Source organism: Capra hircus, chromosome 20, assembly GCF_001704415.2.
Source record: "Capra hircus breed San Clemente chromosome 20, ASM170441v1, whole genome shotgun sequence".
NCBI classification, from domain to species: Eukaryota; Metazoa; Chordata; class Mammalia; order Artiodactyla; family Bovidae; genus Capra; species Capra hircus.
In genome coordinates, this window is record NC_030827.1 from 23,442,630 (window position 1) to 23,460,813 (window position 18,184).

The 18,184-nt window shown below is 37.4% G+C and overlaps 1 protein-coding gene across 1 annotated transcript in view; it reads right to left on the reverse strand.

Moving 5' to 3' along the window:
- Positions 1–18,184, reverse strand: part of DDX4 (DEAD-box helicase 4) — a 73,363-nt gene that overhangs the window by 34,787 nt on the left and 20,392 nt on the right. The window contains exons 5-8 of the mRNA XM_005694694.3: positions 10,809–10,886; positions 6,705–6,782; positions 4,773–4,823; positions 645–704 (exon numbers count right to left, since the gene is read on the reverse strand). Of these exons, the coding sequence (XP_005694751.1) occupies positions 645–704; positions 4,773–4,823; positions 6,705–6,782; positions 10,809–10,886 (267 nt within the window). The remainder of the gene's footprint in view (positions 1–644; positions 705–4,772; positions 4,824–6,704; positions 6,783–10,808; positions 10,887–18,184) is intronic.

Below are 18,184 nucleotides of genomic sequence, written 5' to 3' on the forward strand. Positions count from 1 at the left end.
TCACTAGGAAGGCCTGCTATTCAATGATCTATTCAATGAGCCAATCATCTCTAATAGGCAAGGGGAAAATATATCTCCAGTTGCAGCAAAAACTATGATGTATCTGATGTATCTAGCGCAGCTCCAAAAACTAAAGTTCTATCATAAATATATTTTCACACTTGTAGCAATTTTATAAGCTCACTGTGGTTTTTCGTGGATACTGTTGCTATTTTAACATGTCTGCCTACAGATAATCCAGAACTGAGCACTTTTATACCATCTCACCTCAAGTAGAGGCAGGATTAGCAAGTATGGTAATTAATCTACAATTTCTCCCTTCTCCCATATCTCCAATGTTCCTACCCAGAGACAAAGACATTCCAGTTTATCTATACTGTGACTGACCAAGATTCACACAGTCCCACCTTTCGTACTTCATAGAACACTCTGGTGGTCTTAGGAAAAGACAAATCTAGTGACATCAGAAAGCAGGAGAGACACCTACTGAATATTAACTCAAATATTAATAGCATAAAGGATATGCCAAAGTGTTTTTCTTGAAAGGTTTTCACCACCAAAATTTTTCTTTCAGCTCTTCCAAAATCAATTTTTCAGTTTAATTTCTGTCTTAAGTACAAGTTGTTCCAAAACATGGTCCTTACCGCCTCTCTTGGAAAACCCTCTGTTCCGTGTTTGATTATCTTCACAGTCATTACTAGACTCTTGAATAAAAATTTAACATGTGAATAGCATCTAAATAATTACTGAAGTAGTACTGTCACAAGAGAAATTACTGAGAAAAATAAATATATTCATAAGCTAACATAAGAACAAAATTTTAAATTTTAAAATAACTATAACAACAAAATATAAACACATTATTCAGTCAATTCTTTTTAAAAATCACCTAATATACCTAAATACTAAATGTTAACCATGTATCTGTCAAGTTCTGAGCACAGCCAAAAAATAAGAATTTCACAAATGTCATGAAACAGTTTCAGAAATATCTGAACAGTTGAGTACTCAAATGGATCTCAGAAATGGATAACTATTGTATTATAATGTCATCATTATTTCTGTAAATTGTCTTAATAAACCTGAGACATTAGTGTTTTTTTTTAATATATGCAAACTTTCCCCCATCCATCCTAATGGAAGCATTTGGCGATATCCTGGCTTTCTGTTCTCGGTGACATTATTAACTAACATTACCAGAGTTTCTACATAGTAGTATGAGGATCACTACACTGAAGGATGACTAAAAAATATCAGGAAAGTTGGTTAAAAATAAATTATTAGAACCCACCCTAGAGAGATTCATTTTGAATGTGCAGAGTGACATCAAGGAATGAACAGTTTTTCTAAATTAAAAAATTATACATTATTGATATAACTTTAAGTAATAACCTTAAGCTTTCTAGAAGATTCCAATAAAGCCATATTTGGAAAATACCAAGATGGTTTCAAGGAATCTTTGTACATATCACTAACATTTAGTACCACAGAACTTTAGGTCCCAGTGATGACATATGTAGCTAAACAGATTAAAAGCTATCAGTTGTTTATGTACAAAAGTACTAATCTACTCAATTAATCTTGATTTATAATAAACAATGACACACAGCTCTTGTTGCAGGCTCCTATTTGAGCTGACATCAACAACTGACAATATTCCTGAAAAGTCATTTAATATCAAGACCACCTTCTCAGAAGCAAGATTTCATACAAGGGGGTTGAAGAGGAAAAAGAATTCTGGAAAGATTCTTAGAATAATCTGGAATAATGGAATTATTATTTGATGATATAATAATTCATCATCATCTGGAATGATGATGATGGTAGCATCTTATTGCCATATATGAAAGAAAACCCACCTCACATAACCTTTGGCCAACTGTTCTCCTAAAACAAACTTACAGTTATTTTGACCACACTGAGAATTAAAATAGGCTAATGCCAACTAAGGTCCGTCTAGTCAAGGCTATGGTTTTTCCGGTAGTCATGTATGGATGTGTGAGTTGGACTGTGAAGAAGGCTGAGCGCTGACGACTTGATGGTTTTGAACTGTGGCGTTAGAGAAGACTCTTGAGAGTCCCTTGGACTGCAAGGAGATCCAATCAGTCCATTCTGAAGGAGATCAACCCTGGGATTTCTTTGGAAGGAATGATGCTAAAGCGGAAACTCCAGTACTTTGGCCACCTCATGTGAAGAGCTGACTCATTGCAAAAGACCCTGATGCTGGGAGGGATTGGGGGCAGGAGGAGAAGGGGACGACAGAGGATGAGATGGCTGGATGGCATCACTGACTCGATAGAGGCGAGTCTGAGTGAACTCTGGGAGTTGGTGATGGACAGGGAGGCCTGGTGTGCTGCGATTCATGGGGTCGCAAAGAGTTGGACACGACTGAGCAACTGAACTGAACTGAGTGACATTAGGAGAAGTTGGGTGAGGAGTACAATTACATTAGAGGCAAGCTGAAGGAAATCTTCTGTACTATTTTTGAAACTTTTGGGTCAAATGATTTCAAAATAAAAAGTTATTTAAAAAGAAATAATCTCTGTAGAGTTAAAAATAAAGTTAAGCACAAACAAAAATGAGATAATGATCCCAAGATTAGTTATAATCTATTAATTATAGAAAAATAATGTAATAATAACACATAAAACTTAGTATCCGTCTGACACTCTTCTAAATGAATTCTATTTTAACTTTTTAAATCCTCAAAAAAACCTTATAAGGTGGTTAATAGCCTCAATTTATAAACAGAGAAAAAGAAATACAAAGTTAAACATGCTTTTTTAAGATAATACAACTGACAGGAAGAGAAGGATCTGGGTCTCAAATCCCAGGTGTCTGATTCCAAAATCGAAGCTTACTGCTAAACTGGACCAGCTAAGGGACAAAAGAAAGATACAGGAAAAATAACCAAAAAATACACTATGTATCCGTGTGCAGAGAAGTTATAAAGACTCCATAGATCAGTGGTTACCAAATGAAAGAAGCATCAGAGTCAGCAGGGAGGCTTTTAAATACAGGATCCAGGGCCTCACTCAAATTCCTCATCAGGTTCTCTTGGAAAGTATTGTTAATTATTGTAGTTTATCTTCTGCTAACAATACTCTATTCTCACCATTTTCTGTATTCCTCCAAACCAGAGTGTCAGGACCTTTACATAAATGTCTTTGTTCAGCAGTGCTCCAGTCTCATGAATCCTTTTCCACTGGAAATACTTATTTGGGTCTGAATAAGGACCTACATGGGCTTCCCTGGTGGCTCAGAGGGTAAAGCATCTGCCTGCAATGCAGGAGACTGGGTTCAATTCCTGGGTCAGGAAGATCCCCTGGAGAAGGAAATGGCAACCCACTCTAGTACCCTTGCCTGGAAAATCCCATGGACGGAGAAGCCTGGTAGGCTACAGTCCATGGGGTTGCAAAGAGTTGGACACGACTGAGCAACTTCACTTAAGGACCTACATGCCCCAAATTGTACTTATATATGAAAGTGAAATTTTGCTTCCTGACTTGTTCTACTATCCTCTTTTTCTTAAGGTAACACAGCATTCAAAAGTTGTACTTCATAGGTTAGTTAAGATAGATGACAACAGCCCAGATTAGGAAGGCTGAATTCTTGGTTAAGGCTCTGCCTATACTGCTTTGGTCACAAAGAGTCGGGACACAACTGAGCGACTGAACTGAACTGAATTGATAGTGCTTTGAGGCTTCGTGGTGGCTCAGCTGGTAAAGAATCCACCTGCAATGCGGAAGACCTGGGTTGGGAAGACCCTCTGGAGAAGGGAATGGCTACCCATTCCAGTATTCTGGCCAGGAGAATTCATGGATGAAGTACAAGCTGGAATCAAGATAGCTGGAAGAAATATCAATAACCTCAGATATGCAGAGGACGCCACCCTTATGGCAGAAAGCCAAGAGGAACTAAAGAACCTCTTGATGAAAGTGAAAGAGAGTGAAAAACCTGGCTTAAAACTCAACTTTCAAAAAATGAAGATCATGGTATCTGGTCCCATCACTTCATGGCAAATAGGTGGGGAAACAATGGAAAACAGCGACAGACTTTATTTTCTTGGGCTCCAAAATCACTGCAGATGGTGATTGCAGCCATAAAATTAAAAGACGCCCACCCCTTGGAAGAAAAGCTATGACCAACCTAGACAGCATTAAAAAGCAGAGACATTACCTTGCCAACAGAGGTCCATCTAGTCAAAGCTATGGTTTCTCCACTAGTCATGTATGAATATGAGTTGGACCATAAAGAAAGCTGAGTGCCAAAGAACTGATGCTTTTGAACTGTGGTATTGGAGAAGACCCTTGAGAGTCCCTTGGACTGCAAGGAGACCAAACTAGTCAATCCGAAAGGAAGTCAGTTCTGAATGTTCATTGGAAGGACTGATGCTGAAGCTGAAGCTCCAATACTTTGGCCACCTGATGCAAAGAATTGACTCATTAGAAGACCCTGATGCTGAGAAAGACTGAAGGCAGGAGGAGAAGGGGACAAGAGAGGATGAGATGGTTGGATAGCATCACCGACTGGATGGAAATGAGTTTTAGCAAGCTCTGGGAGTTGCTGATGGACAGGAAGCCCAGCATGCTGCAGTGCACGGGGTCACAAAGAGTCGTACATGACTGAGCAACTGAACTGATAGCTGCTTTATAAAACCGTGTTTAAATAAATCAGAGCTGGAACAGATTAAGACACTTAATTTTATTTTCTCCTTAACATGTATTCTAGACACTAAATTCTTAAGTCACTACAAAAAACAGTGAACTTACCTCTCCAGAAACCAGAGCTATCACCTTCTTCAAACTTGTTATTTGAAAAACCTACATGAAACATAAAATTAAACTTGCAAATTTCTGAAAACAATTACCTGAATCAAATGACCAAAAACCAATTTCTTCTGCAGAAGAAAGAGAAACAGAGAAACAGACACCTTACAGGGACTGATAGTTATGATGTCCCTTTAAAACTGTATAAATCGCATACAACTATATATATAAATAGTGAATGAGAATGCATATACATTGTATGACAACTTCTGCCTTGTGTCAGTTTATTAAGATTAAAATACCAGCCAATCTTATATTACCTGAAATGTTACATATTCCTCCATATGTACATGAGTGAAACATGGGTATGCATGTGCGTATCTCACTATAACCACTATGTACTTTCTATTCAAAATATCAAATTTTTATGAATTTTATAAATTATACTCTCATCTGCTGGAGGACAACTAAATTACAATCCAATATCATATCATTTTTCCCTTCTCAGTATCAAGGAGATTCTGCCAACTTCTGTTTATAATATTTTAAAAACAATTCCACCAAAGTCTGCTTTCAAATTTCTCATTTAATAAAACCTTGTATCTAGATCTATGCATCTCTGGAACATATAGATGTAGCTCTAAAATTCACTTTAAAAACATCCATCAGTAATATTTCATACATTTTAAAAAATATGAGTCTTAATAAAATGATCTTTACTGAAGTGATACTCAGGGTATCTGAGTGACTACAAGTTACTTAGATAATGTAACAAAATTAAATGTCAATATGCAATGTCTATCAATCATGATCTAATTTAAATGATAAAATATATTAAATTACAGCTTCAGTAGTACAGAGACTAATCAATTACTCTTTGACAGACATTAAATTTATATGCAAAGTGTCTACATATCAAGTCATTTAACATCTCAGGCTCAACAAAATCTCATGTCCCAGCATTAAACTCCAGAGACATTTAATATACAATTAGCATATAAAAAAGTAAGTGTCCATATATAGAGGCCTGCCATATATGATCTCTATATATGAATGGATAACACTTTTTCCTTAAGCAGATTTATAATTTCAAAGTAAAGATAGTCCCTACAAAAAGATTATATATAACAAAACAGATTTTTTGGTTATTTAATTCATTTAAATATTTGCAATCTTTGAAGTTGGTTCAGAAAAGGATTATACTCTACTGCCCTCTACAACTGCCCCTTCCCCTCCATACACCTTTCCCAGAAAAGTCAAGTGCTGAGTCTCCAAAATGCTTGAGAAGTCTTCCATCTACACACTATTGGTTTTGATCTTAAACTGTATGTAAGTTCTACTTATGGTTTTTAAACTTTTTTAGAAACAAAATGCAAATTCAAAATTTCTACTGGTTCTTTTGGAGAAGGAAATGGCAACCCATTCCATTATTCTTGCCTGGAGAATCCCACGGACAGAGAATCCCATGCCAGAGAATCCCCCTGGCAGGCTACAGTCCACGGGGTCGCAAGAGTCAGACATAACTTAGTGACTAAACCACCACCACCGGTTCTTTGTTCAAGTAAAGATGGAAACTCAGGTTCATTCCGGAAGTGTAAGATAGATCTCTTGTTGCAGGAGACGGCAAGGAAATCATGAGTAGAGGAGAAAAGACGTGGGGTTCAGATGTGGAGTAAATCAATTTGATGAGATGCTGCAGCAAGTAGCACGGCTATTAAAAAGGAAACCAAGAGAACTAAACAGAACAGCAAACATATCCAAAGCAGCATAAAGTTTTGCTCTAAACTATGATTACGAAAGTGAAAGCACTCCTTTGCGATCTCCATAAATTCTTGGGAAAGACACACACTTCCTATGTATGCTAAAAGGAAACAGAATTCAAAGACTATAAGGTGTCACTTAAGTTTCAATTGAAAGACATCATAAGCAGATTACCTCTGTTTCCAAAACTCTTTCCAACTCCAAAACCACCCACTGTGGACGTATTCTCTCTTTTATTAGACTCACCAGGATCTGAAAAAGTTCAGATACAATTAAAAATTTTTAAAGTATAAAATCAAGTGTGTCATCAATAACTAGGAATTAAATGAATCTGTGTGGTAAGGGAACTTCCAAGGATGAGGAGAGAGGGTTACAGGAACTTATAAAATTAAAATATATCTGCAACTTCTTTTTTAAAAATTCTTACATTATACCAAACTAAAAACGTAAATATACTACTGCTGAAATACAGCTCTCAACTAGTTGCTATTTTACTAGAGAACTTTAACCAAGAAATTCAACTCTACAATTGAACTCTATTCAACTCTGATCTTCTATATATTGAAACCTCACCCTGATAGATCCAGCTATTTACATTATACCTCTATGTGAAAGTCACTGCCAATGAAAACTCTATACTCTTGTCCTGTAATTATTCATTTTTTAGAAAACACTTACTATTTATTTGGCTGCACCAAGTCTTAGTTGCATCATGAGAACTCTTAGTTGCAGCATGTGGGATCTAGTTCCCTGACCAAGGATCAAACCAGGGCCACTGGTATTGGCATAGAGTCTTAAGGCACTGGACCACCAGGGAAGTCCCGATTCATTTTTCTAATACTTAATTCACTCTCAATCTACTTTTTAAAATTAGAATTAAGAAGGAGCTATATAATAATGAAAAAATGCTAAGAATACCAATTCCCTTTATCTCCCACTCCTTCATAGTATTTCCCTATATCAACCGTCTTAGTTTTATATCCCACTATACAACTCGGACTTCCCTGGTGGCTCAGACGGTAAAGCGTCTGTCTACTGTGTGGGAGACCTGGGTTCGATCCCTGGGTTGGGAAGTTCCCTGGAGAAGGAAAAGGCAACCCACTCCAGTTCTCTTGCCTAGAAAATCCCATGGACGGAGGAACTTGGTGTCCATGGGGTCGCAAAGAGTCGGACACGACTGAGCGACTTCACTATCATGCAACTCTGAACACCCAACATTTTAATTCATAAAACAACTTCCCATCCTCCACACTGTGAACTTCTAATATGTTCTATTTCCTACATGCTATTCCTTCAGCATGACATTCCTTGCTTTCCTATTTTTCCTAGCAAAATTCTTACAAAAGCCTGATTCAAAACCCACCTCTTCGGTGAAGTCCTCCTTCAGTCCTCCCAACTGTAATCAATTCATCAATCACATTCCCACAGCATACTATGTGTATCTCTTTTTAAGCAATACTTCTTTCCATGTGCTTCTCTACCACTAAATTAAGAATTTTGAGGGCAGAGTTTCTATGTCAAGCAGCACAGTTATTTAAAACAAACTTAAAGCACCCAAAACATCATAAATAGCCACTTTAAATTATCACTAGGATAATTATCACTATCTTGTGATTTTCACAAATTGTCTTCCCTACATCTGTAATATCCTAATACAGAGGAGCTAAGAGATCTGTGAAACTCCTAATGCCACATGTAAAACTGTGTATATGCAACTATCAGTATTTTTATCATATTCTAAAAAAAAGCACGTGATTCAGGAAGTTAAGGCTTTTTAGGCCATACTTCACAGAAGATAAAAAGCTAGTCAATATATATGTTAAGTAATTAAAAGTCAATTTTAGAACCATGTTACTAAATATATCCAAGCTGTGAGAAAAAGTACCATAGAGATTGAAACGAACTAGAATGTTAAACTGAAATCATTTGGGAAAGGTGTGGTTCTTCTATAAATTTCCAGGATTATATGCAGTATTAAAGATAACTTTTTGCTTAAATATTATCAGAGTACAGTTAATTTACAATTTTGTGTTAGTTTCAGGTATACAAAGTGATTCAGTTTACATATACATATATTCATTCTTTTTCAGATTTTTCAAAAATAACTTTTTAAAGTATCAATATTCACAGAGAGTTTTGATCAGAAATTTAATGTATTTAAATCTACAACATAACAATTCATAGTAAAATCTCAGTGATGGTTTTCTCATTTAAAAAGGCTCTATTCAACAATGTTTAGAAGTCTGCATCAAAAAATATCATTCTAAATTAGGATTTTAAAATATATCCAAACATTAAGTAGTTCCCTGAGTGTCATATTAAGGTATTTGTTACTGCTTAGTAGTAGCAAACAAAATTCACACTTGAATCTCTAAGCACAACTACATGGTCCAAAATATTAATGCCTCTTACTTAATATGCAGGCTTAAAAATAAAAATATATGTATGCATCTTCAACAAATTTCATTAGCAGAAGAAATATGTCAAAACATAAAATTCACACTTATGTTAACTCTATCTTAAAAAATTAAGTTTTTCAAGTAACAAATGAAATGCCATATACCAACTTTCAGTTGCCAATGAATAGAAATATATAGAAATACCAAAGTTTTTCAAAAAGTAACATTTAATATGTGTCATGTACATTTAAAACTATTAACCCTAGCTTACGGCATCCCATAAGAGAAATTTATTTAAAAATCCATATGACCATTTAAGGTTCTAATAATATTTTGTTGCACTATACTAAAATACAGTGCAGAATATTTTCAGCATTTTAATAACAAATCTAAAAATGGAATGGAGGGAAATATTTTGCTGGGTCGTTATCTGTCAAATCTAGTGCTGATTGCTCTAAAAGTGACAATAAAAACTTGGAATTTTGGGAAAACAACCTCTTAATACTAGCAAGCTAACAGAACTGTTTCACATACTGCCTTTTCTTAAAAAACATAAAACTTAAGAAAGAGGTCCTTCACATTCTAGTCTCTGGAGTTTCTCTCATTCCTCCCATGCCAACTGGCAACAAAAACCATCAACACATTAAGCAGCAGCTCTGGGAAGCAACTCTCTTTAATCAATCTACCCATCTAATCAATTCAACTATTTCCTACTATCTTAAAAAGTAACAGAGTGAAAAGAATACTGGTATTAAAAAAAATTCATCATCCCAACACAGTCTACTGTACACTAAGTTATATCAGATTTACCTTGCACTAATCTGCCTCTTGAAAAACCTATATGCAGGTCAGGAAGCAACAGTTAGAACTGGACATGGAACAACAGACTAGTTCCAAATAGGAAAAGGAGTACTTCAAAGCTGTATATTGTCACCCTGCTTTTTTAACTTATATGCAGAGTACATCATGAGAAACGCTGGCCTGGAAGAAACACAAGCTGGAATCAAGATTGCTGGGAGAAATATCAATAACCTCAGATATGCACATGATACCACCCTTATGGTATAAAGTGAAGAGGAACTAAAAAGCCTCTTGATGAAAGCGAAAGAGCAGAGTGAAAAGTTGGCTTAAAGCTCAACATTCAGAAAATGAAGATCATGGCATCTGGTCCCATCATTACATGGGAAATAGATGGGGAAACAGTGGAAACAGTGACAGACTTTATTTTGGGGGGCTCCAAAATCACTGCAGATGGTGACTGCAGCCATGAAATTAAAAGACGCTTACTCCTTGGAAGAAAAGTTATGACCAACCTAGATAGCATGTTCAAAAGCAGAGACACTACTTTGCCAACAAAGGTCCATCTAGTCAAGGCTATAGTTTTTTCAGTGGTCATGTATGGATGTGAGAGTTGGACTGTGAAGAAAGCTGAGCGCCGAAGAATTGATGCTTTTGAACTGTGGTGTTGGAGAAGACTCTTGAGAGTCCCTTGGACTGCAAGGAGATACAACCAGTCCATCCTAAAGGAGATCAGTCCTGGGTGTTCTTTGGAAGGAATGATGCTGAAGCTGAAACTCCAGTACTTTGGCCACCTAATGCAAAGAGTTGACTCACTGGCAAAGACCCTGATGCTGGGAGGGATTGGGGGCAGGAGGAGAAGGGGATGACAGAGGATGAGATGGCTGGATGGCATCACTGACTCAATGGACATGAGTTTGGGTAAACTCCAGGAGTTGGTGATGGACAGCCTGGCATGCTGCAATTCTCGGGGTTGCAAAGAGTCGGACATGACTGAGTGACTGAACTGAAACAGCCATAAAAGCCTCTATTCATTCCACTATTCACCTATTATAGTAGATGGTTAAAGAAAGATACTTACCTCTGTTTCCCAAACTCCTCCCAGAGGCAAATCCACTTCTCATGAAATGATCTCTTCGAGATGATCCATCACCCATTTCTAAAGTAAATAACATTTGAACCAAGTCAAAATAACAAAAAAATATCCTGGTGGTAAGCAAGCTTTAAACCATCTAAATGTGCCATGCACATGGCACAGGAGGAATTTTACACAGCAATGAGAAAGATGACTAGACTAGTAGAAAAATGGGCTATGAATAAGAATAGGTAGTCCTCCAAAAGAAAAAACATTCTGACTAACTCTCGGTGATAATTAAAGATACTGAAAATCAAAAGAAGAATATAACTTTTCCCAACCATGACTGACTGGAACAGTTTGCTAATACAAATCTAGCAGAAGACCTAAATGGGCTTTCCTCACAGCTAAGTTGGTAAAGAATCTGCCTGCAATGCTGGAGACCCAGGTTAGATCTCTGGGTTGGGAAGATCCTCTGAAGAAAGAAATGGCAACCTATTCCAGTATTCTTGCCTGGAGAATACCATGGACAGAGGAGACTGGCAGGCTACAGCCCATGGGGTTGCAAGAGTTGGACATGACTTAGTGACTAAACCACCACCAGAAGACCAGACATTTCTTCAAAGAAGACATACAAATGGCCAACAAACACATGAAAAGATGCTCAACATCACTAATTATTAGAGAAATGCTAATCAAAAGTACAATGAGGTATCACCTCACACAAGTCAGGATGGCCAACATCAAAAAGTCCACAAACAACAAATGCTGGAGAGTGTGTGGAGAAAAGAGACCCTCTTACACTGTTGGTGGGAAGGTTAAATTGATACAGGCACTATGGAGAACAATATGGAGGTTCCTGCTGCTGCTGCTGCTGCTGCTAAATCGCTTCAGTCGTGTCCGACTCTGCGCAACCCCATAGACGGCAGCCCACCAGGCTCCACCGTCCCTGGGATTCTCCAGGTAAGAACACTGGAGTGGGTTGCCATTGCCTTCTCCAATGCATGAAAGTGCAAAGTGAAAGTGAAGTCATTCAGTAAGTGTCCGACTCTTTGTAACCCCATGGATTGCAGCCTACTAGGCTCCTCCGTCCATGGGATTTTCCAGGCAAGAGTACTGCAGTGGGTTGCCATTGCCTTCTCCAATGGAGGTTCCTAAAAACTACTAAAAACAGAAGGACCATATGACCCAGCAACCCCAACACTGGGCATATACCCAGAGAAAACATAATTCATAAAGACACATGCACGCCAATGTTCATTGCAGCACTATTTACAAAAGCCAGGACAGGGAAGCAAGCAAAATTTCCATCAACAGAGGAAATGAATAAAGAAGATGTGGTACACACAGACAATGGAATATTACTCGGTCATAAAAACGAATGAAATTGGGTCACTTGTAGAGACATGGATGTACCTAGAGACTGTCATAGAGAATGACGAAAGTCATAAAAACAAATATCATATATTAATGCATAAGTGTGGAATATAGAAAAATGGTATGGATGAGCTTATTTGCAAAGCAGAAATAGAGACACAGACATAGAGAACAAATATATAGATACCAAGAGGCAGGGGGTGGGGGGAAGAATGAACTGGAAGACTGGGATTCATGTATATATACTATTGGTGCAATGTGTAAAATAGGTAACTAAAGAAAATCCTACTGTATAGCACAGGGAACTCATTGCTCTTTGGAAAGCAAATCCAAACAAGTGGAAATATATATATAACTGGTTCACTTTGCTGTACAATAGAAACTAACATAACATTGTAAAGCAACTATATTTCAATAAATATTTTTTTAATACCAAGACTAGTCAAGGACATAGGGAAACAAGCACGAATCATATACAACATTGAAACTATAAACTAGATCAATCTTGATCCTAGTTTTAAAAGAAAATACTTTTTGAAAATACACTGTTATAATTTTTCCTGTGGATATACTCACATGGTAACACAGAGACACATAAAAATGTTTTGATAAGCACTGTCTATAACAGCCAAGAAAAACAGTCAAAGGAGAACAGATAAATTACAATCACCCACAGAACACTGTAAACATTCACAGAACTAAAAACATTAAACAAGTGACATTCTTCAATAGAATGTTCATAAAAACCGACCACATGGAAGGCCAAAATGTAAATTCAACAATTTCAAAAATCAGTATCACATACACAAATTTCTCTAATTGCAATGCAATCAAATTAAAAGTTACTAGAAGACAAATACTGTATATTTTTGCTTATATGTGGAATCTAAAAAATAAAACAAGTCAACAGATATACAAAAACAGAAAAGATGAACAGATATAGAAAACGAAGTAGTGGTTTGCCACATGGGAGAAGGGTGAGGGAGGTATGAAATAGGTGAAGGGGAGGTAAGAGGTACAAACTACTAGTTATAAATAGCTACAGGGATGTAATATACAGCACAAGGAACATAGTCAATATTTTATACTAACTCTGTATGGGGTATAATCTATAAAAATAGCAAATCACTATAATATACTGAAAATTAATATGACAGTGTAACTCAATTATACAATTTTAAAATTCTCTTACATTTGGAAATAAATTTTTAAAACACTTCTATACTAAACAATTCAAAGAAGAAAAATTACAATGGAACTTTAGAAATACTTACAATTGTATGATAATGATATATATCAGAAATTAAATTTTTATACAATAAGAACTGAAAAATTATTAGGTAAACATCCATCTCAACTAGTAAGAACATTAGAAAAACAACAAAATAAATCACACAAGAATAAAGGAGAAAAAAAGTGGTAAGAGCAGATCTCCCTGGTGGCTCAGTGGTAAAGAATTTACCAATGCAGGAGACACAGATTCAATCCCTGGTTCAGGAAGATCCCATATGAGGTGGGACAATTAAGCCTGTGTGCCACAACTACTGAGCCAGCGCTCTAGAGCCCATGAGTTGCAACTACTGAAGCCCATGCATCAGGAGCCCATGGTCCAAAACAAGAGAAACCACTGGAATGAGAAGCCCATGCACGGCAACCAGAGAGTAGCCCCCACTCACCCCAAGTGGAGAATGCCTGTGCAGAGCAAATAAGACCCAGTACAGCCGTAAATAAATAAAAATAAATAAATCTTAAAAAAAATGTTAACAACAAAAAATAATGCAAGAGGAAACAAAAATATAATAGTGGCTCAATAAAGACAAAACCTAGTTCTTTTAAGAAAGCAATGAGACACTCCAGGACAAAGGACCGAAAGTGCAGAGATGGAAAAAGGTATTTCATGCAAATGAAAATGACAATAAAGTGGGGGATGCAACACTCATATAAACAAAACAGATACCCAAAAAAAGCCATAAAAAGGCTAAAGAAAGACACTACATAATGATAAAAGAATCAATATATGAAGAGGATATTACATTCAGTGACACATATGCACTCAATATAGGAGTATCTAAATTTATATAAATATATACATTTTATATATTTATAGATATAAATTTTTATATTTAAAATTATATTTAAATATTTTAAATACTTATATATTTATAAGTATATAAAAATATTATATTCTTTGCAGACAAACATGGAGAACTCTATACAGCCAGCAAAAACAAGATCAGGAGCTGACTGCGGCTCAGATCATAAACTCATTATTGCCAAATTCAGACTGAAACTGAAGAGAGCAGGGAAAACCACTAGATCCTTCAGGTATGACCTAAATAAAATCTCTTATGATCATAGAATGGAAGTGAGAAATACATTCAAGGGATTAGATCTAATAGAGTGCCTGAAGAACTATGGATGGAGGTTCCTGACATAGTACAAAGGGCAGTGATCAAGACCATCCTCAAGAAAAAGAAATGCAAAAAGGCAAAATGGTTGTCTTAGGAGGCCTTACAAATAGCTGAGAAAAGAAGAGAAGTGAAAGGAAAAGGAGAAAAGGAAAGATATACCCATTTGAATGCAGAGTTCCAAAGAATGGCACAGAGAGATAAGAAAGCCTTCCTCAGTGATCAATGCAAACAAAAAGAGGAAAACAATAGAATAGGAAAGACTAGAGATCTCTTCAAGAAAATGAGTGACACTAAAGGAACATTTCATGCAAAGATGGGCACAATAAAGGACAGAAATGGTATGGACCTAATAGAAGCAGAGATATTAAGAAGAGGTGGCAAATACACACAACTATACAAAAAAGATCTTCATGACACAGATAACCATGATGGTGTGATCACTCACCTAGAGCCAGACATCTGGAATGCGAAGTCAAGTGGGCCTTAGGAAGCATCACTACGAACAAAGCTAGTGGAGGTGATGGAATTCCAATTAAGCTATTTCAAATCCTAAAAGATGATGCTGTGAAAGTACTGCACTCAACATGCCAGCATATTTTGAAGACTCAGCAGTGGCCATAGGACTGGAAAAGGTCAGTTTTCATTCCAATCCATAAGAAAGGCAATGCCAAAGAATGTTCAAACTACTGCACAACTGCACTCATCTCACATGCTAGCAAAGTAATGCTCAAAATTCTCCAAGCCAGGCTTCAACAGTACATGAACAGTACTTGAACTTACAGATGTTCAAGCTGGATTTAGAAAAGGCAGAGGAACCCAAGATCAAATTGTCAATATTCACTGGATCATTGAAAAAGCATGTGAGTTCAAGAAAAATATCTACTTCTGCTTAATTGACTATGCCAAACCCTTTGACTGTGTAGATCTCAACAAACTACGGAAAATTCTTAATGAGATGGTAATACCAAACCACCTAACCTATCTCCTGTGAAATCTGTATGCAGGTCAAGAAGCAACAATTAGAACTGGACATGGAACAAGACTGGTTCCAAATAGGAAAAGGAGTACATCAAGGCTGTATGTTGTCACCCTGCTTATTTAACTTATATGCAGAGCACATCATGCAAAATGCCAGGCTGGATGAAGCACAAGCTGTAATCAAGATTGCCAGAAGAAATATCAATAACCTCAGACATGCAGATGACACCACGGTTATGGCAAGAAGCGAAGAACTAAAGAGCCTCTTGATGAAAGTGAAGAGGAGAGTGGAAAAGGTAGCTTAAAATTCAATATTCAGAAAACAAAGATCATGGCATCCAGTCCCATCACTTCATGGCAAATAGATGGGGAAATAACTGAAACACTGACAGACTTTATTTGGGGGGGCTCCAAAATCAAGGCAGATGGTGATTGCAGCCAGGAAATTAAAAGACACTTGCTCCTTGGAAGAAAAGCCAAGACCAACCTAGACAGCATATTAAAACGCAGAGACATTACTTTGCCAGCAAAAGTCCGTCTAATCAAAGCTATGGTTTTTCCACCAGTCATGTATGGATGTGATAATTGGGCTATAAAGAAAGCTGAGTGCCGAAGAATTGATGCTTTTGAACTGTGGTTTTGGAGAAGACTCTTCAGAGTCCCTTGGACTGCAAGGAGATCCAACCAGTCCATCCTAATGGAAATAATTCCTGAATATTCATTGGAAGGACTGATGCTGAGGCTGAAACTTCAATACTTTGGCCACCTGATGCGAAGAACTGACATTTTAAAAGATCCTGATGCTGGGAAAGATTGAAGACGGGAGGAGAAGGGTATGACAGAGGATGAGATGGTTGGATGGCATCACCAATTGATGGACATGAATTTGAGTAAGCTCTGGGAGTTGATGATAGACAGGGAAGGCTGGTGTGCTGCAGTCCATGGGGTCGCAAAGAGTTGGACACAACTCAGCAACTGAACTGAACTGAAATATAGAAAACAAATACTAATAGACCTAAAGAGAAAAATGGATCGGAATACAGTAATAGAGGAGACTTTAACACCTCACTGACATCAGTAGACAAATCTTCCAGACAGAAAATCAATAAGGCAACAGAGATCCTAAATGACGTATTAGAACAGTTAGACTTAATTGATATTTTCAGGACATTCAGTTCAGTTGCTCAGACTCTTTGTGACCCCATGGACTGCAGCACACCAGGCTTCCCTGTCCATCACCAACTCCCAGAGCTTACTCAATCACATGTTCATCAAGTTGGTGATGCCATCCAACCATCTTATCCTCTGTCAACCCCCCTCCTCCTCCCACCTTCAATCTTTCCCAGCATCAGGGTCTTTTCAAATGAGTCAGCTCTTCACATCAGGTGGCCTAAGTATTGGAGCTTCTGCTTCAGCATCAGTCCTTCCAATTAATATTCAGGTTTGATCTCCTTGCAGTCCAAGGGACTCTCAAAAGTTCTCCAACATCACAGTTCAAAAGCATGAGTCCTTGGCACTAAGCTTTATGGTCCAACTCTCATATCCATACGTGACTACTGGAAAAACCATAGCTCTGACTAGACGGACCTTTGCTGACAAAGTAATGTCTCTGTGTTTTAATATGCTGTCTAGGTTGGTCATAACTTTCCTTCCAAAGAGCAAGCGTCTTTTAACTCATGGCTTCAGTCACCATCTGCAGTGACTTTGGAGCCCCCCAAAATAAAGTTTCTTACTGTTTCCATTGTTTCCCCATCTATTTGCCATGAAGTGATGGGACTGGGTTCCATGATCTTAGTTTTCTGAATGTTGAACTTCAAACCAACTTTTCCACTCTCCTCTTTCACTTTCATCAAGAGGCTCTTTAGTTCTTTGCTTTCTGCCATAAGGTCATGTCATCTGCATATCTGAGGTTATTGATATTTCTCCTGGCAATCTTGATTCCAGCTTGTGCTTCATCCAGCCTGGCATTTTACATGATGTACTCTGCATATAAGTTAAATAAGCAAGGTGACAATAGACAGCCTTGACGTACTCCTTTCCTGATTTGGAACCAGTCACATTACATCCCCAAAACAAATATACTACACATTCTTTTCAATTACACATAAAGCATTCTCTAGGTTAGACCCATTCTAGGCCACCTCATGCGAAGAGCTGACTCATTGGAAAAGACTCTGATGCTGGGAGGGATTGGGGGCAGGAGGAGAAGGGGATGACAGAGGATGAGATGGCTGGATGGCGTCACTGACTCGATGGACGCGAGTTTGAGTGAACTCTGGGAGTTGGTGATGGACAGTGAGCCCTGGCGTGCTGCAATTCATGGGGTCTCAAAGAGTCAGGACACGACTAAGCGACTGAACTGAACTGAAGGATACATAGTAAGCCTCAACAAATTTTAGAGGACAGAAATTATTTTAAGCATCTCTTCTGACCACAATGGCATGAAGTCAGAAATCAACCACAGAGAAACAAGAAAAAAAGTGATTATTCAGAGACTAAACAACATGCTACTTAAGAAAAACAAATGGATCAATGAGATCAAAGAGGAAATTTTAAAAATACCTTGCAACAAATGACAATGAAAACATAACCATACATAAAATCTATGGGATGCAG